This window comes from Antennarius striatus, chromosome 4 (genome assembly GCF_040054535.1).
Source record: "Antennarius striatus isolate MH-2024 chromosome 4, ASM4005453v1, whole genome shotgun sequence".
Classification (NCBI taxonomy): domain Eukaryota; kingdom Metazoa; phylum Chordata; class Actinopteri; order Lophiiformes; family Antennariidae; genus Antennarius; species Antennarius striatus.
Genome location: NC_090779.1, coordinates 15,305,440 through 15,331,530, shown reverse-complemented (window position 1 = coordinate 15,331,530; position 26,091 = coordinate 15,305,440). Strand labels below are relative to the sequence as shown.

General features: G+C 39.5%; 1 protein-coding gene across 1 annotated transcript; it reads right to left on the bottom strand.

The window, feature by feature from the left end:
- Window positions 1-634: 634 nt before the first annotated feature.
- On the bottom strand, window positions 635-24,816 carry si:ch211-236l14.4 (SITS-binding protein). Its single transcript, XM_068314062.1, has 11 exons — window positions 24,713-24,816; window positions 23,968-24,624; window positions 22,557-22,728; window positions 12,555-12,762; window positions 11,721-11,871; window positions 8,632-8,829; window positions 7,916-8,184; window positions 7,686-7,822; window positions 5,588-5,709; window positions 3,698-3,877; window positions 635-3,537 (listed from the first exon to the last, which is right to left on the bottom strand). The coding sequence occupies exons 2-11, from the start codon at window positions 24,436-24,438 to the stop codon at window positions 3,364-3,366; spliced, it is 2,082 nt and encodes a 693-aa protein (XP_068170163.1). The 5' UTR covers window positions 24,439-24,624; window positions 24,713-24,816; the 3' UTR covers window positions 635-3,363.
- Between the last annotated feature and the right edge of the window lie 1,275 nt (window positions 24,817-26,091).

Genomic DNA, 26,091 nt, shown 5'->3' with positions numbered 1-26,091 from the left:
TCATATGATCTGATGGAGGTCACATAAGGTTTTGGGTATCAAGCCTCCAACACTGTAACTTCATCACCTCACAAACCATGGAGCTACACTAGAATGTCTTGTGAATCATATCTGGCTGAAAACTGTGCCCAGATTTTTTGAATGTGCCATTTGAATCTAAGTGATTAGGGTGAGAGTGTAAACGGAGAGGGTGAGCTCGGCGGTGGGTGTCGAGGGTCATGTATGGCTGCGGCCAACTGCACCTGTCTAACTGTGCTAAAGGAGCAGAGCCTGGGGCCCCAAGCTGGAGCTCAGCCAACGGGCAGCAGGAGAAAAAAGGTAAGGAAGAGAGGATTAGGAGAGGTTGTGCTGAATGTGATTCCCCTCAGAATCTCTCTCCTTATGCCCACTAAGGCTATAAATAACTTTTATTAGGTTCAAGTAGAATTAACGGAGACGTTAGTCGTCAGCATGCTCACAGATAGTATACACCTTAGACACAAACTTTCTGACATGGAGAAGGAAAAGAGAGGAGTATTAATAATAGCCTTGCACACACTTGCATGGATGCATACAAACACATTTGTGTGGCCGAGACTTAAACATCAAATTCCAAGAGTAAAAACAAATCATTTATTGAAAATGTAAACTTTATTGCAACGTTGTCGTTCTAAGTGCTCTGATTTTACAGAAGAGAAAACATTTGTAATGGCACAGTCATCGTAATATGTACATTGCTGATCCTGCAATAATCCAGACACTCATATTGCCCAGATTTAAGAGTGGCATAGTAAGGCACATGGTTCACTCTGTCTGTAGAGAGAAGGAATAACACATTAAAGCTTGTCCTGCAACTTTTAAGTGAACATACCACAGCATTCCATAAAAGTGTTAGAACTGGAGCGTGATAAGCCCCACACACGACGGACTCTGTTGGGAAGTCACAGTTTGTCCGTTGTGCATTCAGCTCCATAAGAGATTAAGACGTCAAGGTGTTCACAATGTGCTGCGAACTGAACTAAGACATTAGGTGATTTGATATGCTTCAGCAGACCTGAGTGTTTGATTTGATGCAGCAAACTTGATCGATCAAAATGACACAACCAGTTTTGTGGTACATTAAGTGTTAAGCTTTCAGAGTCCGTATTATTACTGCTGATATTATGAAGAATAAATTAACAGTGACAGTCACTGCCAAAGAGCACTGACAGCTAACTAACATCAATAGCACAGCAATGCAAATGTGGTTACATTTCTCCATGGGCTAGTTTATCATAACCTCTGCCCAGAGGTTATGTTTTCACCCGTGTCCATTGGCCGATTTGCTGGATGCATTGTATGTTTGTTTGCCAGCAGAAAAGAATAATATATAAAAGTTTTATTTTGGGGGATTTGCAGGGGCCAGACAATAAATCCATTATAATATGGTGTAGATGTGGATCTAGAATTTGAGGTGATTTTTGTCTCCCTACTGTTCAACATTGAAAGATACTTCTACATTTTCCATAATCATTCTAGAAATGTGACTCCTTTTCAGGCAATAATCCTTAATGAGACAAATCATATGTGTTTATGGTATTGAAATGTATGACAGTGTACAGAGTCATGCAAATCTAGGAAATAATCCAGACCTACTGGATCTCTATGTATTTGTAATGGGTAATCTTTACAGAAATACAATTCAGTTTTAGAAATATCTCCAACAAGTGTGATTTATTTTATGATCTAGCAAACATAAGACATGTAGAATTGTTTGGCCTTGTCAGAGGTAGCCAGTCTATTTTACATAAGACTTGCCTCCAGCATGTAGTCGGGGTTCAAGTCAAATAAAAAATCTTTTATAAAAATTCTACTGAATTAAAGCAAGTAATGGAAGTGGATGAGAAAACTATAGAATAAGCTAAGACAAGGTATAAGCATGAAGGCATAAATTGAATTACTCAGGGTTTTTAATCTAGTGGTCTCCATGACTTCAAATGTTAGCCAATACTTTCAATAACTTCTGATAAATCCAGCACTACTCATGTGTTTTGCCATCTGAAGAAATTGTTCTCCATCGTCTTATTAGAATAATAGTTTAATTTGATGCTTATTTGCTGTCTTGCCAAGATTTATAATACAAAATAGATACCCCAGTCATATCTATATGGTAAATAAAGGTTAATCACAATTTTATGTTTTTGCACAGATGAAGCAAACTAGACAGAATCTATTAATCAGTGATCTTTACAGGTGCTGGTAGGTAAACATTGTTACCTTTGAACGGTCCAGCTAATCAGCTGCATGTAGCAGCTTAATATTCAACCAGACAGACATGAGGACAGTGACAGTCCCATCATGCAATTCTCTGCAAGAGAGCAATTTTCCATCATTTTAAAATAACTATTAAAAATCTCCTTTACTTCTTCAGCAAGGCTTTTGGCACCCATTTGGTGAGATAACACATTGACACAGCATCAGACAAAACACAATAAACCCATTTAAACCCTTACTACAGCAGTTTAGTGAGAAGGTAATATTAGATCTAAATTTAAATACATATCCAGAGTGACAATTACAGTGGCTTGGCCTCAACTTCATCTGGCCTACAGTACCATGGAACATCCACATGTGTCCAACAAATCGATAAATTGATAAATTAAATGAAACAAGACTAAGAATAAGTGCAGAGGGGTGGTTGTTCGTTTTGCATGATGATTCTATGAAGCAATGAAAACCCATTTCTTGAGGTACATTCATAAAATGTCGGCCCATTGGCCTCCAAAGTTCAAGTAAAAGCCTTTCAGATGAATGAACAAGGCTTACGGTACCACGGTGTGTCGTTCTTGGTACCAAGCTTTAAGTGAGCTAACTTCCATCTGTAAGCATTTCTGCCAAAAACAAACGTCAACAAAAAAAACCCTATCAAACATTAAACTATGTCCTTGTAAATCTTCATTTGGTCGTCTTGAGAGTTTCAGATTCTTTTTAAGCAAACAAGGGGCTTGCATTGTTCCTCCTTATCAAGAGAGCCAGCAGCAGCTAAAAATTTAAAGACTATAGAAATGCAGTATGTAAAGACCCAGGATTCTGTGGAACTTACATACCTAACAAAACAGATCAAAAAGTCCCCAAAACAAATCAGCCAAGAGGTAAAACCAAACAACATTTTAGAAAAGGAAGAAAAAAAAATACAAAAGAAAAAAAAAATTACAAATCATTCTGAACTGTAAAGTGCAAGTATAAAAAAAATCTACATATGATCTCAGGACAGAGTCTTGAGACAGGGTCAATGGTTTTTAGTGGAAAAGTGCAAGTTGAAAACAGCACAAATATTTTGAAAAAAGACTTGATTCCAAACAGTAACTGGATAATTCAGGTGACTCAGAGGACAGGTCACATGACTCAGCTTCTCCGTAAGAAAACACCTACATCCTCCAAGGGCACGGGATAGTCCTGGAGGAATGTGCCCCCGTCAAACACTTGACCGTTCTGGCTGTCCTGCCATTGGAAGCCACCATCAGGTAAATAAATATCCCTCTGCACTGCCCCCTTCTCCACCACTGGTGCCACCAGGACCTGGAAAAACACACACACACACACACACACACACACACACACTTTGGTCAAAGGGACTCAGCTGTCATCAGGTTACCTCAGGAGGGTGATTGATACACTATCAAATATATATTGGATGCCGATAGAAACTCAATCTCTCCCCATCAGAACATGAGGTCACCTCGTCTCCAATGAGGAACTGATCATCGATGGTGAAGGTCATGGGGTCACTGGGACTGAGCCACCACATTGGCCGATAGATGGGGTTTCCCGTTATCCGCCACTCCTCTGCATACTTTTCTATGAGCGGGACCACTTTCTTCTGGTGCTTTGCTATGTAGGTCCAAGTTAGATTTAGAACCTATGGATAGAACATAAACATCTTATATGAAAAAAAGTTATTTTTGTAAAATACTGCACTGACAATACCAGAATTTTTGCCATGTACCAACTGGTCATGGTAAGTTAGCTTATGAAAATGTCTATTAGCCTCATTGTCTGGCCTTTCTTGGGGCTTTACTTTCAGGAGAAACACTTTAATTTATGTTAACTAAGAGACAAAAAAGAATTTCCTCACTGGAGATTAATAAAGTAACTTCCTTCTTTCTTATTCTAAATGCTCAGTCTGAAGACTTTCAATAAGACTCATCCAGTGATGTTTGTGAAAAATCTCTAGACCTAGACACGCACACAGAGCTTAAGAGAAACTCATTGTCCACTTGGTGGTTTGATACTGTAAAAGTCTTTTTCCTGTCTGCCTCTGGCCAAACTATTTCATAATTTCTGGAAGGATCACATCCTCTTCAGTGTCCCATGGCAAAAACAAAACTTGACCACATCTATAAAAAATTATTTTTATGAGTTGGGATTGAGAAAGTTTTGAAAACCATTTGTAGGAGTGAACCTGTAGTGACAACCCAAGCTCGACTGTACCTTTTTCAAGCCAGGCATTTATTGCCATTTGATTACAGTGTGTTTCCTGCAGAGAATGTCTGCAATTTACTGTTGTATCACACATTCTGGAAACAAAAATCTGTCACATTAAAAGAATAAAACATGTAGAAATGTGTCTTGTGAAAGTCGGGAATGATCTCTTCTCAAATTTCAAAAAGTCTCATTTCACCAAAGTTTCTATGTTGAGGGCAATGCAAGAGGCCAAAATGGAAAATGCTGCTGCTGTCAAATATCCAGCTGTCAAAAAGACATATTTCTAATTTTGTCACGCAACATAAATCACAACCCATATTTTATGCTGCCACAATCATTGAATAGTGAATGAAAAGAATGGTTGAACACTCTCCCTCTATCCAGCTTGTCAAATACTCATGGAAATCTTAATTACCGCAATAAAATATTTTTCCAATGCTTATCCTCAAATTCATTATCATTCCTGCCGAAACGGTTCTAGGGAGTGAGCTGTAAACGTATTGGAGGGATTGTAATGCAGAACAGATGGACTCATAACCACAGGTGATGTTGGGAGTGGGCCAAACAATCACTCCCATTGAGGGAAGAAGGGAAGGGAAAGGACAGGGCAAAAAAAATAACCCCCACCCTTGAGAAGCAGCAACCTGAGTCTTTGTCCCTCAGTGTGAAGGGTGTTGATGTTTGTCACCAAACTCCCTGAAACTCCAGGTGTTGTTTTGCCATGGTGCATGGTGAACAGTACATTCCTGATTTCCAGTAGAGAGTGATACGGCTTTGTTCTACCACGCCTGCTGGGAGGACTGGAGATTTTCTGCAGACGCTGTGATGGGAGCTTCTTAGTACCGACTCGAGCAGCTGAGAAGAGGCTACTGGGTCAACAAACTGCCTCTCTCGTCTCTTTTCAAGCATTACCCATTTTGCAAAAGAAAAGGATGCTGTCCAATTCCTATTTGGAACACCTGATCGATTCTGTACTGTTAATATTTAAAAGCAATCCCTGCAATCAAAGAATCTTGTTACTGTTGGTTTAATACACTAAACATGGATTATGGATGTACCAACAGCAACCATAGGAAGAGAAGCTTGGAGAAGAGTTACATGACCAATTTCTGTGTGCTTTTAAAATAAAATTCTCATTGCATACCCGATCCTCTCCACAGACCCAGGGTGGTGTGTGGAAACTGATGACAGGGAGAAAGGCTGCAATCTCAAGCCAACGGATGAACAACTCCTCATCTGTGACCAGCTCGCCGGACAGAGAACCACCTGTGAGGAGAGAGAGATGGGCAGAGGTGAAGAATAATAATTACAAGTATTTGCGGAAAATTTACTGATACCATGTTCTTCCTCTGGCTTTTAAAATTGGAATAATAAAAAGCATCTATTAAGAAGTGAGTCGTGTGGTTTTTGTAGTGGATATAAAACCTGGGCAAACTGAGAGACAACCTTTAACCTCGCTGGACAAAACACTATCTGACATACAAATGCAATGTAATCAATAGGATTTGTGCATTTTACTATTTACAGACAACACAGGTTCTAATTTAAACTTGACATTCATTGACAGTAATCATTAATAAAAAATCAAAATAAATGTCAGGATTATTCAATTTAGAATTTTTTTTTAACACACAACAATTTGACATAGACATTCCCTAACTGTAATCATAGTAAATCCTGTAGATTACATTTCATGACTGTTTAACACATTTTACATTTTTAAAAAAAACATTTTAAAAAATTTATTCTAACATTGGCAATGCTCACTGACGACACACATACAAATTTACACAAAGTGCAACCAGTTTTACAGTAGATATTACTAGAGAATGTCTACAGAATATTACAGAATATTACTACAGAATGTCTGGCCATTAATGTCTTCAGGCCACTCCAAAAATCCTGTGAGAACTTGTTACGCTTCATTTTTTAAACAAAACAAGTCTTATTCCTCTAGTAAGAAAATGCTTGATGGGCTCTAATAAACCACACAATTATACCAAATATTTATATTTAAAACTTGTTCTTCATTTATCTATTTTTGTGAAAAACTGAATAATTGTGCTTGTAGAATATGGACAGGGTTCAATTAGGGATGTGGACACTAAGGATAGATTGCGGTCAGAGAATCCTTTAATCGGCTTTATTCTGAGCAACAGGTATATATATATAGTGTGTGTGTGTGTGTGTGTGTGTGTGTGTGTGTGTGTGTGTGTGTGTGTGTGTGTGTGTGGTCTAAACAGAAACTGAAAGAGAAAAATATAATACAATGAGTATAACAGTCATAAAACTAACAGTAACATTTGTCATAAAGCTGTAAAACAATAGCATTACTGTACCTATAAACACATTAAAGATGTAAACAATGCAGTAAAACCCAATGAACAGTAAATGCACAACGTGCATGCACAGTTACATATAAACACAAAGAGAGCCTAACTCTAATTACACACGTTACAAGTCACGAACAACAGGTTACAGTATTAAACTGCACCAACTAGTCACACAGGCCCACACAGAGAAACTACTTAAGGTTAACACACATACACTGAAAGATCTCGATTCTACACATGTAACTGTAGCAATGAACTTAACTCTGCTTTCATCATCTCCGAGCATGAACACAATATCAGCGCGTTGCATCCGCTGTTCACATGATGGGGCGTTCAAGCGCATCTTGTAAATACTAGCGCTGAGCGAATAGGCTTTCAGACAGTGCTCAATTTGTTTTGTTTGAATGCCGTTAAAAAATATGAAATGAAGCTCCTGGGTAAACATTGTGGCAGTAGTTCATTTGTCACGCTGGTCTGTTATTCACACCTCTCACACATGCTCCATCATGATCTGTGGGTTGTCAGTTTAATTCTTCTCATCAGACGTCACATCCCTCTGTAGCTCAGCAACACACCTTCAAGTCACTATCATACTGATGTCTGGTTTTGTCGGCCCTAACATCGCCTTCCCATCGCCACCCAGGCTTCAAAGATTCACCAGGATCATCAGCTGCCACCACCAGTGTCTGGACTCCAAAGAGGGATATACACTGCATTTATATCCCTCCACTGCTTAGGAAAGATGGCGTTCAAGCTCAATCTACATGGGGAGACTTTATGACACTGCCGACTTTCTGAGATAACAATTACCACAAATTATTTGATTTTTTTTACTTCAACTACTAGTCTCACCTGATGGAAGTACCGTAATGTGGTAGTAAAGCCACCCATAGGTTGTGGATTTATTACCTACTGCATCAGGAATGAGGAAATTGTATCCCAGCAGAGTGTGGTGCAGCAGGGAGGGAATGACGCCCTTCAGGCCCATTGAGCTCCAGTCAGACTGCAAGAGGGTCATTTTCACAAACAGTGGCTTATGGCTTGACCTGAGGCACAAATATAATAATAATATATTTACCCCTATTAGTAACTAACAAATTCATATTGATAATGTATTTAATCAAGATTGAGGGCATTACCGTGTCCCTGCTGTCACAATAGTGGAGTCTCCTATCCTGGCGCCCACATCTGCCAGCAGGCTGATGTACTTGTCCCCAGCCAGAGCGTGTGGCGGACGAAGGGACTGTTCCTCAAACAGATTCCCTTCGCCCCCCTCCAAAGTGACATACTCCATCCCCAAATGGGCCTGCAAAGCTCCAACTCTGTCCAGGAACCAACTCACCGCTCCAGGGTTGGTGATGTTCAGCTTTACACAGAACATTCCTCGCCACTGACTCATCACAGGGATCTGAAGAACAGGGTTTATTTTACACAACAGTCATTTTCTATTTTGGTTATTAATTGAATGAACCACAGTGCCTCTACTGTTGCACCCCCACTTTTTTCTGGATTAGGTCATGTTTACGCGGCTCTGCGTTTTATCAAACTGCATCGTGACAACAGAGATTGGCTGCAGGGCAGATGGAAAGAGTCCCCTTTGGAAAAAGTTAGGGTCTGGTTTCTTTTTACAAAGACTAGATTTCTCATTCATTGACGAAAGCTGAATATTTTAGAATGGTTTAAACATGGAATATGTCTGCTAAATGGATCAGTGACATTGTGATATCCCTCACTTCATAGGAAGAGAGCTTTTACAAGAGAGCTCTTACAAGTTTAATTAAAGAAAAAGTTCTACATTCAGAAGACACAGCTAAGTGCTTTACAGCATGATGAGTGTGCTGCACTCAGGTCTCACCAGCTGTCCCTGAGGGGCTGAGGGGAAACTGAGCCAGTAGGCCTCTGTGCCATCCATGAGGGAAGTGTGGAACTGTGTGGTGTCCACACCCAAGAAAGGGGACAGAGTGATGGAAATGTTAAGAAGCTTGATAAGTGGGAGGGCCCTGGTCCATCTCTCGGACATCCCCCTTTTCCTGCTGTTGAGGTAGTCATGGTCCTGCAGAGAGACGGAGACATACAACCTGACCAGTCCTGAACGGGCAAACCTTTTACCATAGAATGACAAAACAAACAAACAGCTAAACAATAACATAAATAAATATGGTGATATTTATACATAAATCTGATAAAGTGACAAGTAGCTTTTTATTTGCCACATCAGTCTCACCATGTGAGGCATTGGTTTTCCAGGTAGCAGATCTGACAATATGACTTCTGTCAGAGCTATTAACATATGTTATAATCCTTCGTGGTTAAGTCAAGCCGAGATTTCAGATTACATAACTTGGGGGGGAAAAAACACTTTTAAGAGCACAGTGATTTACTCCAGGACCTGCTGTGGGAAAGAAAGGTGGATTAGCACATATTATGCAATATGTTTTAAAAGGTTTCTTTTCTAGATCCACATGATTATCAAAAGAATAAAACCCAACACAAAGAAAGCCCAAACACTGAATAGTTTGTGGTTTTTGAAGGTATTATTCTCTTGGGAAAAAATATGAAGCATGAATGTTCCTGTGGCAAACAAATTATTATGGAAAACAAAGGACGTGGTTTGACTGATGATTTATTTTACAAAAGCGAACAAGGAGTCTAGTTTTTACTGAGGATTTTTGTTACCAGCCACATTTCTGTAAAGGCTCTCCAGAAAATAAATTCAATAAATGTTGGGTGAAGACAAATCTTCAATGACTTCATTCCACTAATGCATTACTTTTTATATTTTCACCTCATCTTATTATCGAACTTCACACCGCCTACACTGGTAACGGGGATTCTGATTAAATTGCGCATGTCCCAGTTAAATCCCAGCATCAAGCTGGTGTCAGGGTGGCCTACTCAAGTTAGTGTTTGGCTGAAATCCCTCATAATCTCAACACACTCAAATCTACCCCATCCCACAGTTACCACTCTGAGAGCAATCTGAGATCTCTGTTTGCCATCTCTTAGCTACGTTTGTTTTGTAATGGAATATTACTAAGAATCATATTAGATCGTCTTGCCTGGGGTCCTTGTGGTCTTGTTTCCAGTCAGTACCCAGTAATATTCATGGAAAGTAACTGGATGAATGTGAAACAATAATAAACATCAGCATGTAATAAATGGAAGACTATCACCTGTCATTTTGTGTTAAAAATACCAGATGTGCACCAGCAAAATACACAGCCACATTATAATACCTAAAACGTACTTTGGAGTGTCTGATATATAACGTTTGTGAGTTTGAACACATACTTCACAAAGTTTCCAGGAGGTAGGGTGGTCTGCATTCATTTCCGTGAACCTGTCCTCCCTCTTTACTACCTGTCTGTCTCCAGCTCTAAGGACAAACATTAAGGTCAACCCTCCTCTATGTACTGGGATGATTATGAGTGATTGGTGGATCCCCAAAGATCAATAAGAGGAGTATTTAAGAGTTCAGAGCATCGAAAGGGTGAACAAAAAAGGGATACACGTTGATATGGAAAAACGCATGCAGACATAGATTTACACTCCTTGGGATTGTCCTCATATAACCTTTTGGCACGGCCATGATGTTGCTTATGTGCTCTGCATGTTGAAACTTTGAAAGGAGCTAGCTAGTACTAATAATAAAGTATAATAAGAATATGTGTGTGTGTGTGTGTGTGTGTGTGTGTGTGTGTGTGTGTGTGTGTGTGTGTGTGTGTGTGTGTGTGTGTGTGTGGTTCTCGCCTACAGCAATCTCAAAGAGACCCAGATGCATTTGTGTGATTAAAGAGGCATTTTTAAATTTTGATACCAGGCTGCAGGACTTCTCTCATTTCTAAACGTTTTACATGTCAGTGATTTTTTTTAACCTATGACATACATACACAATAAAACATTCCATAGTAAATTCAATAACCCTAACTGGCTGAACTTTTGCACATTCTATAATTACGGTCTTGAAATTATTATGAAGTTAACCTGATTTTATTAGTCTATTTATTTAGTTTACATTGTTACATTTCAAATTAAATAATGATGTTTAAGAGGAGTGACATCTTCCTAAATGATCTTTTTTTTTTTCTACTGAAACTGACAATTAAAATCAGTCATTTACTACAAAAACTGCAAAAGCACACACAGAAGTATAACTCAGACAGTGTAAAGTCTAATTGATCTTAAAAACAAGAAGACAATTCAAACTATTCCAACTATTTCATAGACAAAATAAGGTTGGCAATTAAATAGTGATTTTTTTGAGTTGTTAAAAAGTCATTTTTTTTGCTGGAAACTTTCTCATCATAAATGGAGTAAAAATCAGAGTTACCTCCATTTACTTTTTTTTACACAGTAGAGTGGATCACTATGGAAATTGAGTTTCATATTTATAGTAATATAACTTTCATTCTCAGTGCACTACATGTTAAACTAAGATTTATTCATTCATTCATCTTTATATCGCTTCATCCTTCACCACTCCACTGTTGTGGGACGCGGGGAGCTTGAGCTTATCCCAGCTGAGAAGGGGCGTGAGGCAGGGGAAACTCCGGGCGCAACGCCAGTGCACCACAGAGACACAGACAAACACACACGCACATACTACGGGCAATTTAGGACCAGCCAATTAACCTGAAGCTTTTGGAGGTGGGAGGAAGCTGAAGGATCCGGAGGGAACCCACACAGACGAGGGGAGAACATACAAACTCCGCACAGAGCGGAACTCGAACCCGGAACCACTTTGCTGTGCGGCAACAGCGTTACCCACTGCGCCACTGATAAACTAAGATCCCCTTTAATTTCAATATCAACCAATTGAAAGATTGTACCTCTCAGACATTATCTTTTTTTTTTTTTTTTTAAAGTCTTGGCTATTAAATGTTTCTAGACTGATGGTAGAGACTGTACAGTACAGCACACACACAGCAGTGGTTGAATAAATACCATATCAGAGAGGAGGGTGGTGGAATGTTCATTGAGGCTGATGACTCCCTCCCCCAGCTGGTGTCTCTTCAGACGGTTAGAGAAGGTCCTCAGCTCCCTCTCCACCTTCTGCCCTGAATCCACCTTGGTGAGGAGCTTCCAGAACGGCAGCCTGTTGGACACATGTGAGAACAAAGCAGTCAGAGACTGCAACACCCCTGAATGAATTCAAAGTTTTACCCTGACCTAATTTCATAATGGTCACCGCAATTAATTATGTATTGTAATATCGTGTATTTGGCTTTTCATTTCATATTTGTAAGTTGACCACTGCCAGAGGTATACTGTAGCAGACTCAGGACAACCTACAATATTGTTCTGGGCATTTTAATGTTGAAAAAGGTATTAATGTGACAATTTGACCTTGACCTAGTTTTTCAAGGTTAAGGTTGTGATCTAATTTTCATCCCCTTGCCTCCCTGAATATAACGCCTGTTGTTTCGTTTTTCTATCTTATCCGGTTCCTGAGATATGTGCAAAAAAAATGTTCAAAAGTAGAAATCTGTCATCATCTCATTCTCATCCCCTTTGCTGCCTGAGTAATGTGCTTTTTCTTTCATCTTTACATCCAAAATGGTTGTGAAGATATTTGGTGGACGGACAGACGGACAAACACACAAACACTGACAATTACAATACATCACTGCTTTGGGGGATGTAATCATACAGAAAATGAACCCCTGAGCACATCAGAATCCAGCGGTATTATAATAACTCCCAGAATTCCCTTTCTGACAAAAAAAATTATCAAGGGTTATGGTCACCATTAATCAGAATTGAACCCTCTGAACTAACCAGAGTGCCTTCAAGCTGGGCAGCTTCCTGTTATGCTGGGAGAGTTGTTGCATAGCTTCCTGGTGAGCGGCCTTCACATTGCGTGCCACACACACAGTGTATTGTAAAGGTAAACGCTCCATACTGGGCACTGACTGCAAACAGAACTGCTGTCCACTGTCCATCCCCAGCTGCAGGGGACTGTCAGGAGCCACGAGCACCGCAACACCTGCAAGGTGGGAAGCACAGGTGAGCAGAGTCAGGAAGGTTATTACATCATACTTCTAAACTAGTCACTTCGGAGAATCAGAAAATATAGGGTTTTATCCAATGCAGGAAGAAAAAGGTATATATGTTGTAAAAGGAGACACAAAACAGTTAAAGAAAATAACCGTGACACCGAAATAAAACTTTAAATCATTTTAGACCCAAATTGTGTTGATAGTATGAAAACACTTGGAAAGAATTCAGTGATTTTATAGGTGAAGCTTATGCCCTTCATTTTACAGCGAAAAAATTCACAGGGCCTGCCGGTTTTGATTCAGTAAGTCGTGATATGACTATTTGTCTCATTTAATTCCTTTAAGAAACAAAAGATAACACCTGTGACTAAAAAAAGTCAATCTGGGTGTTCTGTGGTTTTCTCCTTACCATACGACTACACATTCTTTTAGAGGACATGTGGAATTATAAGCAGATAACTGTCTTCAGATGTAGCTGCCCTGCAAGGAATACCTCCACCCTCTCAGGTTACACTGATCCCCTATCCGCACCATTTCTCACCCGTCCTGACTCCCACCTTCTCCCTCTCAGCTTTATCTACACAGTAAAACTTTTATCTGTATTTTTCAACTACATTTTTCATTTAAATTTATGACAAAATACTTTCCCCAGTCTTGTGAGCATTGTATATTTACAGTATTTAAGCTGTGTGTGCCTATACAGTGTTTTTATTGATAAAGAATATTGCTCTTGCATTGTTAAATTACACCTCACTGACTCCTAATGCTTTACAACACAAGACAACATTTCCCCATTCACCCACAGAGGTGACCATGGTTACCTCATCAGGAGACTATTCAGATTTTCACTGACAGGAATGGAACGCAGTACACAGATGACCCCATACACCTACGCTATCCATATTTATTTATGTCCACATACCGCAAGATACTTAATAAAAAAAAACAATCAAAATGAAAACAATACTTATGAGATGCATATTTTAAAAGATCCTAGAAAGTACGTATGAAATTTCACTGAATTCTGTCCATCCATTTTTGACGAAGCATGGACCATGGACCATATGGACCATGGTCCATGCTTCGTCTGTAACCTTGGCACTGTGATTTTTTTTTAATCACAACCTGCTCAAAATAGCAAATTTTAGGATCAGGAACAAACCAGTGACGATGTCAGGGTATGAAAACCTTCTGCTGTGACCACAGAAGGTCTGTAATATCAAAGATATACTGGTAACTTCTTGGCTGCCCACAGCGTGTAAGGTCACCACTTAACCGCTTTTCAGATTCATACATTTTGGGATGGAAGGTTTTGCTAAGTAACAGAGTTTCTTGCACAACAAGCCTTAGATTTAAATAAAACAATAACGATATCTATATCTATAGGGCACAGCAGAACGTGGGCCAGAGGAGAGAACATTACAGCTTTAAGGAAGATGGAAGCGGAATGCAGGTGGTGGAAATGGAGGCGAACACAATACAGCAGACAGCAGTCTTGTAGTGTTTTTACCAACATACATCCAGCATGAGAAAAGGAGTTTGCATTTGTGATGAGCCATATATATTATTTATCGGAAATAACACCACGGGGCATCAAAGAAGAGTGAAGATCAGCTCACAAACATCTAACTTTTACCCCACCTTTGACTACACATGCTGATTAAAGTAGTAATTACACCACAACTTGTCTTTAGTTAAATGAAAAACCTTTGAGCAAACTTCTGATCAGTAATGAATATCTCACCCTCACATAGTCAAGAGCTTCTTAGTCTGATGCTGACCTGAGTGTGACTGGAGATGAAGATTGTAGACCTGAGCTGGAATCAACAAAAGTTATTTAAAGTGGAGCGAAACACTTTTAGGCCTTAACATTATAGCCAATGTGAGATACCCATGAGTTTAAGGGAAGCAGGGGGGGACCCTTTTTTCACAAAAAGTCCATAAAAACGCCATGGTCCAAAAATATTTCCATCAGCTGTTTGAAGCAGCATTGAATGCCTGACTGATCGTATCCGCTCATCTTCAAAGCGGCCAATAGGCAAAGGTAAAACATATAAAGATTACAAAGGAGATGTGAACGAGTCACACATGCCCAGTTTTACAGCTGCTGAGGTAACACAAATCACCAAGCCTTCCTCACACACTTTCAAACACTCTGTAAACTGCAGACCTCTAAGAAAAACAGTACAGGACTTATAGGACCCATAAAGATTCTGCACTTTCTTTCACTCCATCTGAGCTGGGTGTTTGGAGGTGGTAGCTGTGATGACCTCATGCACCCTCCGATGGGTGATGAGGGTTTTAATGTAGTGTTTAGGCCCTTGAAGGGCAGCCGGCCTGGAAGAAAAACACTGCCGTCAGACTCTCAGCTGCTGCAGACCAGATGGACTGCCCTCTGTCTCACCTGTCATATTTACACTGTTATTTATGACACCTTTGAAAACTGAAACTGAAGACTGACTGACTGGGGTTTTAAAGGTATGGTCAAACATGAACTATGTGTGTCTGCATGTGCATGCAATTGATCAGGCATGCATTTCCTTCTACAATGGATACTTCGATTCTGTGCCCAAACTAAAGCAATTGATGGCCACATGAGGGGGATCTTGCAGAGGTTGTAAATTTCCAGCTCCACTTGCACTGAAAAACGTGATAAAATGAGAGTTTCCCTCGCTCAACTTCTGTCGAAAATCAGTTTTATAGATTCACTTATGTGACAACACGAATCAAAAGTACATTTTTAAAGTAAGTCCTGACTGACACGAACATTTTCAAATACTTTCATCCAACATAAAATGAGTGTTTTCTTTTTGTTTGTTTTTTCAGTCTCCGCTGGTGAAGTCAGCGTACAGTTACCGTACTTCAGCAATAAAGTTTTCAGAAAACTACATCAAGTTTTGGCTGACTTCATACAAAAGTGCTGGCTGAAACAAATTATTTGTAAAACGGTGGACATTATTCCGGACAGGAACAGAACTGTCCCGAACATTCACACGCTGATTATGTTATGATGTTGTATTCAAGAGGACGGTGAACCAACACATCCTGTCATATCAATCCTAAATGTAAAAAGTTCCACTATCTTCCATTATAGGGAGGCAATCGGCTTCCGCAAATGTTGTGGAAGGATTTTAACACAGTAGTCCTGTCATTCCGGAGATGACAGCTTGCTTTTAACAAAGCTTCAGTTGTCACCTCAGACTTGTCCAGGGGAGTCTAGATTTCAGGGCAGCTGCCCAGTGACCTCCTGGTGACCTATTGAGTGACACACAAGAGCGTTTTAGGGCAGTGTTTCCTTTCTATGTGCAAAGCTGAATGACTGGAGCATTTACTTACTCTATGTTTAAATATATGACTCAGAGGAAACGACCTGACTCAACCAGATGCTCTTCAGCATTAAAACACAGCTCTCATTTCACCTATGTTAACCATTATTATTAGGTGCTAAACCTTGAAGAACAAATAAAGTTGCAGGCCAAACTGATGCATTTTGAAAACTTTCTTTGGATCTGGGTTGATCTTTAACGATCAGATTGTCCACTACGGTCTTTGGGTGTCATAATGTTTCTTGTTCTGATCATTGTTTTCATAAGGGTCCCTTGTAACTGGTAGAGTTGATTAAGTATCATTATCTGAAACAAAAAATCAAAACACGTGACAGTTACATAACTTTTATCCCTATTTGTCTGTTGAGCTTGGCCAGTTCCTTCTGAGAGAGCAAACAACAACTAAGCAGGAGAAGGAAAGTATCGTTTCCTTGGATCCCACATGGAAAGACTGAGTCAGCGATAGAAATAAAGAAAAGGGCCAGGAGTCAGCGATCCAAAGGGGAGAATGAGAGGTAATGCTCATCCATGTTGGAACTTATATATTCTATTGTGAAAAGAATATACTGTATAAGGGGGTGGTCCAATATCTCAAGGAGTTGATGTTGAGTCTTGCAAAAATTACTTGATTTTAATCGTTGATGCTGATCTCATAAAAACAAGCACGTAAGATGAAGCATACATGAAGAGAAAGCACATGACTTTTGTTGGATCCAGCCAGCAAAAGTGCAACAGAGCTCTCATTGACTACAGAAGCCTGCTGCGAAAACAAGAAGGATCCCCCTGAGCTTTAACTTTTTAGAATAATTTGGGAAAACCCTGATGAGAGTTGACCTACCCGTTTCATGTAAAAATGCAGGTAGACTTAAAGACAAAGGACCTCACAGGAAGAATAATACTACAATAAAATTAGAAGATATAATGTTCTGCTTGCACATGAACAGTTTTCAAAATATAAAATTATACTTCAAAGTAAAAAAAGAAAAGGAAAGATTCTAATTATTGTTAGAAGAATATTCATTTAAAGTATTCAATTTGGTTTGTTGAAATTTTTTTAAGTACATGTTTATTTTGCCTATAAATATGAAATTGTTAACAGATTTTTATCATTTTGTAACAACAATGTTTTATTTCTATTAATTTATTATCATATTCCTACATAATAATGATGATGGACAATAATAATAATGACTGGAAAGTTGTAATGACTGTTTTAAAATTTCACCATTTAGCAATATGTGGTTTTGAAATGTAAAACTGGCAACATTTGTGATTAATAAACCTCTTTTAGAATTTAAACTGACAGCTGTGTTAGAAAGTCATTGTACTTGAACAGACCTCTATTTAAATTACAACAGCACAAACACTTTGGCAATACAAAGTCTTATAAATAATCCACAAAGTATCCAGAACAGTGTTATGTTGTGTCAGTCATGCATTTTATCAGTTAGAGACCATTAAGGTAAATTTAGATTGATATGTTAAATATATATTCACTAAAGGAAAATAATGTTCTATCCATAAAAAAAATATTTTGCATGTCCTTATTAGATGTTGTATTTTTCACTTCAAATAAAAACCCTCGCCATTTAGTAATAATGCCAGCAGCTACGTGACTGAACTGTTGGTTTCAGTAATTATTTTTTGAATTATTTTAATTATTTTGGCCACAACACAACCCAAAGACAGTCACTCACAACAAAACTACAGAGGTATGTCATGTGATCTGACAATATGCAGTATTTCTTTGGTGTGGAAAACGTAATGACTCCTCAACACATGAACTGTTGAGGTGTCAACAGTTTAGTTTCAGAACTAAAACTCTTAAGACTTTTAGTTCCGAAACTATAGAAAAAAACCACCACCATAAGTTTTTGGACAACGTCTCCCAGAGAGTCCTCTCATAGGAAGTGGCTTCAGTGATATCTAATCTGTTCTTAGTAGCCCAGTTGTTTTTGTATGGATAAAGACAGGTGGGCCTGTGACAAGTTCCTCCAGTTGGCAATACTCTCAAATGTCACTCTGTTGCACAGTTGCATATATCTTCCCTCCTGTCTCTCTGCTTTACTTATCTTAACTTTACCACTCCTTGCTTTTTATTCTATTTAATATCAGCTGTTAAGATACAGAATTCAGCCATTCTGCAGCTCTGCCATTCTGTTTTTCAGTACGTCTGCCTTGCTCTTTAACCGTCCCCAGGAGTCTTCTTAAGTCAGTCAAGTCAGCCACAGCTCCATACTGCCTGATACATTTATAATGCGCTCCTAACTACAGTCGCTGAAGACAGGTCTCATGCACACACAGCAGACAGCGGGTTCACACAGCTGAAATGACTGATATCAACAGCCAGTGTAATTCCCCCCAAACAGCAGTATGTTTGTTTTCTACAGAAGAGATTCAAGAATATTGGGGGTATAATATGTCTGATCAAGGTTTTATATCAAAATACAGATAAATAAATCTATTAATCACCTAATCCATTACTGTTCACAAAAGGACTCTCTGATAGGGTCATTTAAAAGGTATTTTCTTTTAACTTCGTGGATAACACGGGCAATGCTAAGTCAGAAATGACATGACCTCATCCCAGAGATTGACCACAAATCAAAGTCTGATCACATTACAAACTATTCCAGATTGAAAATGTTTTTTATAGGACATTCAGAAAACTCCCTTATTGTAAGATAACAGATAACACTACAGACTCACCACCAGAACCAAGTTATAACTGAAACTGAGCTGATTCACTGAGGTGTTAAATTTTATGTATCTTAAAAATTTACTTCTCTAGATCTTGACGAAAATTACCATTAGCGAAATATTGTTTATCTTGACTAAGTATCAGGCTTATAATGATACCGGTGTGATTTAAATTACAGGGATTTAATAATCCCATCACAAGGGTCAGACTATTACTGGATGATTGCTTTTAGTTAAAATCCCATTATAGGATATTTTTTGGTGAGGTTTTCCTTCTCTGCATGCTGTCCAGTTATAAATCAAATTCTCCAACATAGTAAGACAATGAGGAAACAGTTTTACTTGCTATCACAACAAGGGTGCCAAGTACAACCATTTTTGACTCATGGGGTTTTAGTGTAAACTCATTAGAAACCATTTGTATTCGGCGGGAGCACTGCTGTAACTCTTTGGACTCCATCGGTGTCAAATCAAGTACTTTAGAATTGAATTTGTTAGAAAACAGTGTCCAACTTGATCAGGCTCCCCTCATCCTGTCAAAAGCACTGCTGCCCTAAATGTCATGGTTTATGGATCAAAATAGTCTCTCCTGAGGTATCTCAAATACAATTAGATGATACAGTAAACACTGACTTTCTCTTGTTGACAAACTGAAAGTATGTAGTCACTTGCATTTAATGCAAAATATACAGATATATTAAATATACATTTTAGAAAAAGTAAAGTTTTTGCATTGTCTTACATTTAGCTGCCGTAAGTAATCATTAATTGTCCATTCTGTAAAAATTATTCCATTAACTCTTCCCATGGTCGCATAAAGTTATCCCTACAATTATCAAATATAATGTCTATAGACAAATTTGTTTTATACCACAGAAACTGCTAAAACCACTTCTTTTTCCATCTCTGTTAACCATGGCATTGTTTGTTTTTCTGTTTGTCTGTTCGCCCACTTTTTTCAGTCATTTGTTTGTTCATTCATTCATTTGCCAATATGTTAAATCCATTTTACAATTTAAATTCTAGTTGTATTTTTTAGTCATGCAAAAGAAGAGGATGGCAATCTGATATGTCCCATGACAGATGAAAGGAAACAGAAATGATCATCTGGATCATCTGGTTGTGTTTGTTCAGTTGTTTGCAGATCAGACAGATTGGTTTCTTAAAGCTCTTTCTGTCTAGAACACAACATAATTCAATTGGATAATCTATGTGAAGAAGCGAGGAAAGTAAAACAGTTTGAGGACTGAGCAAAGGGAATCATGTGCATAACGGAATTGTGCACAAAGGAACTAGAAGACACATCCTGCATGCCTAAGACTGATATGACAGTCACTTTAAAATCATATTCCCACGGAAAAACACTCAAATATATGTAGGAAATTTAAATTTCAAAAAGAAAAAGTACATAATATAGGACAACTTAATAACAGGCTACGTAAAATTTGTTTTGGGCATAGTCTTTGAGATATGCTTTAGAAAACAATGATATTTAATGGACAGACACACTGATGACTGTCGCCCTGATGTTTTTATGTCAGGAAAAACCAAACATTCATATACAGTACATAAAAACTAATTGTTGACAACTACTGTCTGAGAAGGATTCGTGAACACATGAGCAGCACCTCTGATTTATTGCAACAACTAAATCAGAAGTGCATCACTGGATTGATGCTGGTTGTACCTGTGGGTCACAAGCAACTGGTGTGATCTGCTCCAAAACATGACATGAAGCAAAAACCAAATCAGAAGAAAGACCGTCTACGTTGCTGTATATGCTTGAGCTTTACTTTTTTGACTGTATGCATGAGGGACCCCATGCACGTGACCTGTCCAGACAAATCACCATAACCATTTCTTCTATTCCTGTATAGGAAAGCAGTCACATACAGATTTCAGTCCTTTTTCCAGTTGTGACTTGGATTCGAATCTGTCCGAGACATTGATCCAAGAGCTAAACAAATACATCCTTGAACTTCATGCAGAATATCATGTTAAATATACTTTTAATGCTCCAATAGACATTGTTGTCATTGCTGAGCATCAGTTTGCTATGTTTGGGGGAATGTACAGTATGTGTCTCCGTGTTGTTACTTGGCAACATTCAAACAGTTCTCATTTAGATCTCATCTCATCTGCATGCTTTTTTCTACCCCTCTATGCAAATCTGAATGGAAAACAAAGGGTTACGAGGTCCCAATACTAACCTTACATCCTCTCATATGGGTGGAGGAGAGATTTAGTCAAGTGACTGGTTAAGCCAGCCACCATGTTACATAACGTCACAAAATACATGTGCATGCATACGTCCTCTCGTGCATGATGCGCGCCACCCGGACGCGTACATGTGTGCCACTGTTTCCATCAGAGTGTAAATATATGTCTGTTACACCTCAGCTAATAATTGATGGTGTCATGGTAGATGTTCAAACAAAGGACCCCGGCCCTCTGGTCGCTCTCATAGTGCAGTCTAGTGGGCCACAGCGGGAAAGCAAATAGTTTGTTTCAAGTTAAAAATTATGCTCTGGAAATGTCATTATTTTCTTTCTATTTTGGTGTGCTGCTAGGCATGAATGTAATCAGTCCAACCACAACATGTGGCATTCTGATCTGTATGATAAGTAAAAGTCACCCAGAATAAATTTAATTTGGGTTCAAAGTCCAAATTGAGTTGTCATATGCCTGAAATCCCCGTAGCCGGGGAACGTCTGTTGTTTTGTCACTTGTTTAATTTGAAAAGTGTTCTTGGAAAAAGTCGGGAACACCTGTGATAGATGATCGCATGTCGTCACACCTTGATCCGGATGCTGGTTGGCCCTTTAATGAATTATTTTTTTCCATGAGAATGAATGTAAAATAAGATTGTTCAGTGTCTTGCTTTTCACTTTACACTGCTATCAAATTGCATGATTATATCACATGACACATTTATTAAACAAGGTTTGAAACTTAATGAAAACTCAGTAAAAACAAAAGTGTAGCCCAAAGATGACTCGTGTCCAAAGTCCTGGAGGTGAATGCTATACTCATTACACACACACACACACACACACACACACACGTTCCTCAGTTATATTAACCATTCACATCCGCCAGTGATCCCTGCCTCTCCCTTTGCCCTCAAGATAAAATCTAACACCTCAAAAATAAACTGGTGAGTTATAAGAGTCAGCAGGGCCCTTATCCAAGTCGCCCTTTTAATAGAAACAAAAGAAAATTACCACGGTACCCCTAAGAGTTAATTTAAGATGCTAAAGGTGGTTTACGCTCCTTTGTAGTATAATCCCAAAATTAATCAGCTGAGATGCCACAGACAGTATTGTGTTACGCTCTATTTGTAGGCCAGCGGTCCCATCCAGTCGGCTTGTGTTTTGGGGGGATGCTGGTTCTGGAGGCAGTGGGACCGACTTTCTCAGCTCAAATACAAACATGAGGGTGTGTGTGTGTGTGTGTGTGTGTGTTTGTGTGTATATGAAAACACACAGGGGCTTCCCTCACATCCTGGGACACATATGCCACACATTGTATTCTCACTGTTCTAAGGTCAGATTTCCAGAGCTATTGCACAAACCCTGCACCAATGGCATGTGTGGAAAAGGCAGCTAGTTGTGCATCATTTGAAACAATAGTGTCCCTCTTGTTGTAGCAGACCTTGGTGTGACAATGACCTATGACCTCACCATCGCTAATGACCTCCTCCGCTAATAATCCTCAGTACACACAACGCACTCAGTCCAATGGCGACCTCTTACCTGATGAGCCTAGGAAGTAGCGTTCAAGGGCAGAGCCGAAGCCAGAGGGATTGAGCTTCAGGTCGCTCACAATGAAGGGCTGGGTGGTGGCGTTCTGATCATTAATGGGCCACGTCTGGCCCCGGACACTAGCACCACCATACCAGGACACATTGGACATGGAGAAGCAGTCCTGAAAAGATGATGTACACACACACACACAGAGAGAGAGGAAGAAAGGACATGAAGAAAACTAAGAGGCTGAATGATAAAAACCTAAACATCATTTAAAAATTTATATTTTCTGCTTGACACACATCCGATACCCTAAAACCCTCAATCAAGCAACCAGCAACATTTAGTAAGGATAGAAAAATTATTGCCATTCTTTCCATGGACATTAAAATTAAAGATGAATGTAAAATGAGTGTTTACAATATGAATTTGAATTCAAATTTCTTTCATTGAGATGAATATGAGTGAAGTTAGTGTCTCTATAGTGTGGGAATGCAGGGCAGAGTGATGGTGGATATTATGTGATACTGTCTCAGACGTATGGAGCCTTTTTTTAAAAGAGGAAATGTCTCCAACGCATTTTATGTCGGCTCATTTAATTAATGTCAGCAAACCCACGCTTGGTTCAGCAGTTTCACAGCAGGTGTCCGTGCAGGATTTTGTAAATCAGGGGAATAAAATCGTCTTGAATTATAAAAGCTTTTTGTGAATGGCTGCGCCACATGACAAGGAGTTACAGCGAGGAATGTTACAGTGGGGACAGATTAACCTCCCCACGCATCTCAATGGATTAACGATTTCGATCATTAATCTGGGGAGAAAGTTCATTTCAGTGAGAAGGGGAAAAAAAGGCACAACACTAAGCGCAATTCACAAATCCACTCACAGCAGTGACACTGAGGACTGGACAAGGGAAATGATGGTGATGGGAGTCAGTCGAGCCTCATGATCACATCAATCAGGACAGATAGTGGGTTGTTCGAGGTTTCACAAATTCAATTTCAAGATAACAAATCAAATGATATATATGAATAAGATTCAATTACGCTACCAAATTGCAGCACTGTTATCAGAATCATATGAGCAGATTAACATGCAACCCCTGAAAGAAATGACTGATTTTTAAGCTTGAAAAACGTGTCTGCATTTTCCATCTCCATTCATGTCTGTGATTTGTGTCTTAAGTCGAAACGAGTTGTATGAAACAACTGCAACTTACAAACACTTGGGTAGTTGATGAAGAAAATAAATTTAGGGGTTGTTGTTTTTTTTTTTTTTAAAGCTGCACATTCATTTTGTAACAGCAGTAACGCAATCCCGTTCCAATTAGCGTTTAATGACGTTAATAGAATACTTAATGTACATCACATTGTGCGTAAAATGGCATTTTACGGAGTGTTGATGAGAGCGCGCTCACCCTCAGCTCCACATGACAGCGCACCGGCGCCCACGTCATGCTGTAACACTCCGTGTCCGTCTCCTCGTTCACGTCCAGCGAGATCTTCACATCGGCAACCGAGTCCCACGTATAGCAGAACTCCGTTTTATTCCACCAGCACAGATTCCTCACGAACGGAACCTCCGTGTCGGGGTCCCCCCCGCTTCCCACGTCTATCTCCACGTACGTCTTGTCCTCAGTCAGGGTCTGTATGACCAGCGAGTGGGTCCTTCTCTCCCAGATCAGTCCGCTGAAAGTCCCCCTGAGGATCCAGTTTTTGTTGGGCTGGTCCACCACTTGCCAGTATATGATCCCGATGGTCATGACAAAGAAGACGGCCACCCCGAGACAGGCGACAGCGCCTTTCCAGGTTTCGTTCATCTCCTTCAATCCCGTGTCCCATGTTACCTCTGGGATGGGGGCAGAGTTCCTATTTCGAGCGTGGGGCATGTTGTTTTTTGAAAAACAGCGAATTAGCAATCTCAGTAAAAGCTGCAGAAATATATTTGGGACACAAATCTCTGCTGCTTCATCATGTCATGATGCTTCCAGCCGGGCTACAGGACAAACCAGTCTACTTTTTGACACAGTGAACACTTGTTTTCGTTTTGTGCACAATGTGCCAGCATCAGAGACCTGTCATGTGAAGAAAGTTGTGAGGGGGGGAAAAAAAATAATAATTCCAGCGGGTCAGTAAAACAGTATGCATGTATGACTGACTTACCACATACTGCTGCTCTCTCTGAGTTGGATTTGTAAAATTGCATTGGCTTCAGTGAGCTGGTGAGTAGCCCCAAGCCGGGTTTGGCAGCAATGTCTCTGAATAGCTCCACAGACGCGGTCTTGCTTGCCCTGCACTTTATGACGTAACACCGGGTTGTTTCCTCCGACGAAAGGTAGAGAGAGGGAAATGTGGGATCAGGGTGGTGGGGGGGTGGTGGTAGCTGAGTCTTGGAGCTGCCCGCCGGGGAGAGGAGACCAGGGACAGCCTCGGAGGGAGGGGACGCTGTGCGCTCTTGCCTGCGTAAAGACAGCAGAGAGCCGTCATTCGGAGGTTTGGCGGGAAGCCAGGGGAGGCATTTGTGCGAGGAGAGCTTTAATCTTGATCTAGTGGTGTTAAGCATTTTAATGTAGAGCAAGAATGATGTCTGAAAGTTATTTTAAATGTGCTCTCTGCATGCGGCTGACAACAGGCGTGCGTATAGTACTTATTATTCGTGCTGGTTTCATTTACATCCATTAATAATTGTTGCACTTGATCCAGGACTGAATGAGTTGAGATTAGTTTCAGATTCAAGGGCTTGATATGACGTGTTTCTTTTTTTTTTACAGTTTGTATTGACATCTGTCATCCATCAGAGGGAAGACAGATCAGAAGATCAGAAGCCATTGCTTTATACTTACCCAACAAGTTTGTGTGTGTATGCTGCTTCTTTATCGGGGATTAAATAGACAAACTGGATTAAACAAGTTAATTGATTACATGTATGACAATATTGACATATTTCCTTCATCAAGAGGAATGAGGTCATCTTAAATCGATTAATTTCATTAATCCTGAAACTTCCTTTGTGATCTGCTCTATTCTGCTTTTACCAAAACAATGACTCTGCTTTCCGCAAAAAAATACATTAAACTGCACCGAAAAAAGAAACTCACAATAGTAGAATAAATGTACTTTTAGAATGTTTCTATCAGAAACATTCTAAAAGTCAGACCTGAAAACAGGCAGAGTTGTTAAAATAATGATTATTCAAAAATAAAGAATGAATATTGATGAATATGGCATGTTTTGTGCCATATTCAAGTTTGGTTAACATCTATATACTACCTAAATAATTATGAAGCAATACAAGATTTCCAGTGGATTCAGGGTGTGAAGTGACAAATTAAAGGGACTGTGAGGTTTGATGGGCTGCGCAGAAAACATTTGGGGGCAGGAATGTTGTACGAGTGTCCCGTGGGTAGTGACCTGTGGTGCGATTGGTTGAAGTTGGCATTTGGATTGTCAACATCCATTATGCCTTCAATTTTCATGCCAACATAGCGTATCTTGATGAGTGTCTCACACTATATTCTTTTAGTGTACATGTGTTTGTGCAG

Excerpts from the sequence above, each read along its gene's own strand:
- si:ch211-236l14.4 (XM_068314062.1), bottom strand. The coding sequence starts at position 24,438 with ATGCCCCACGCTCGAAATAGGAACTCTGCCCCCATCCCAGAGGTAACA. Across the intron at positions 12,763-22,556 it reads CTACTTCCTAGGCTCATCAG|GTGTTGCGGTGCTCGTGGCT; the intron begins GTAAGAGGTCGC and ends CCCACCTTGCAG. Across the intron at positions 3,878-5,587 it reads GGGTCTGTGGAGAGGATCGG|GTTCTAAATCTAACTTGGAC; the intron begins GTATGCAATGAG and ends TTCTATCCATAG.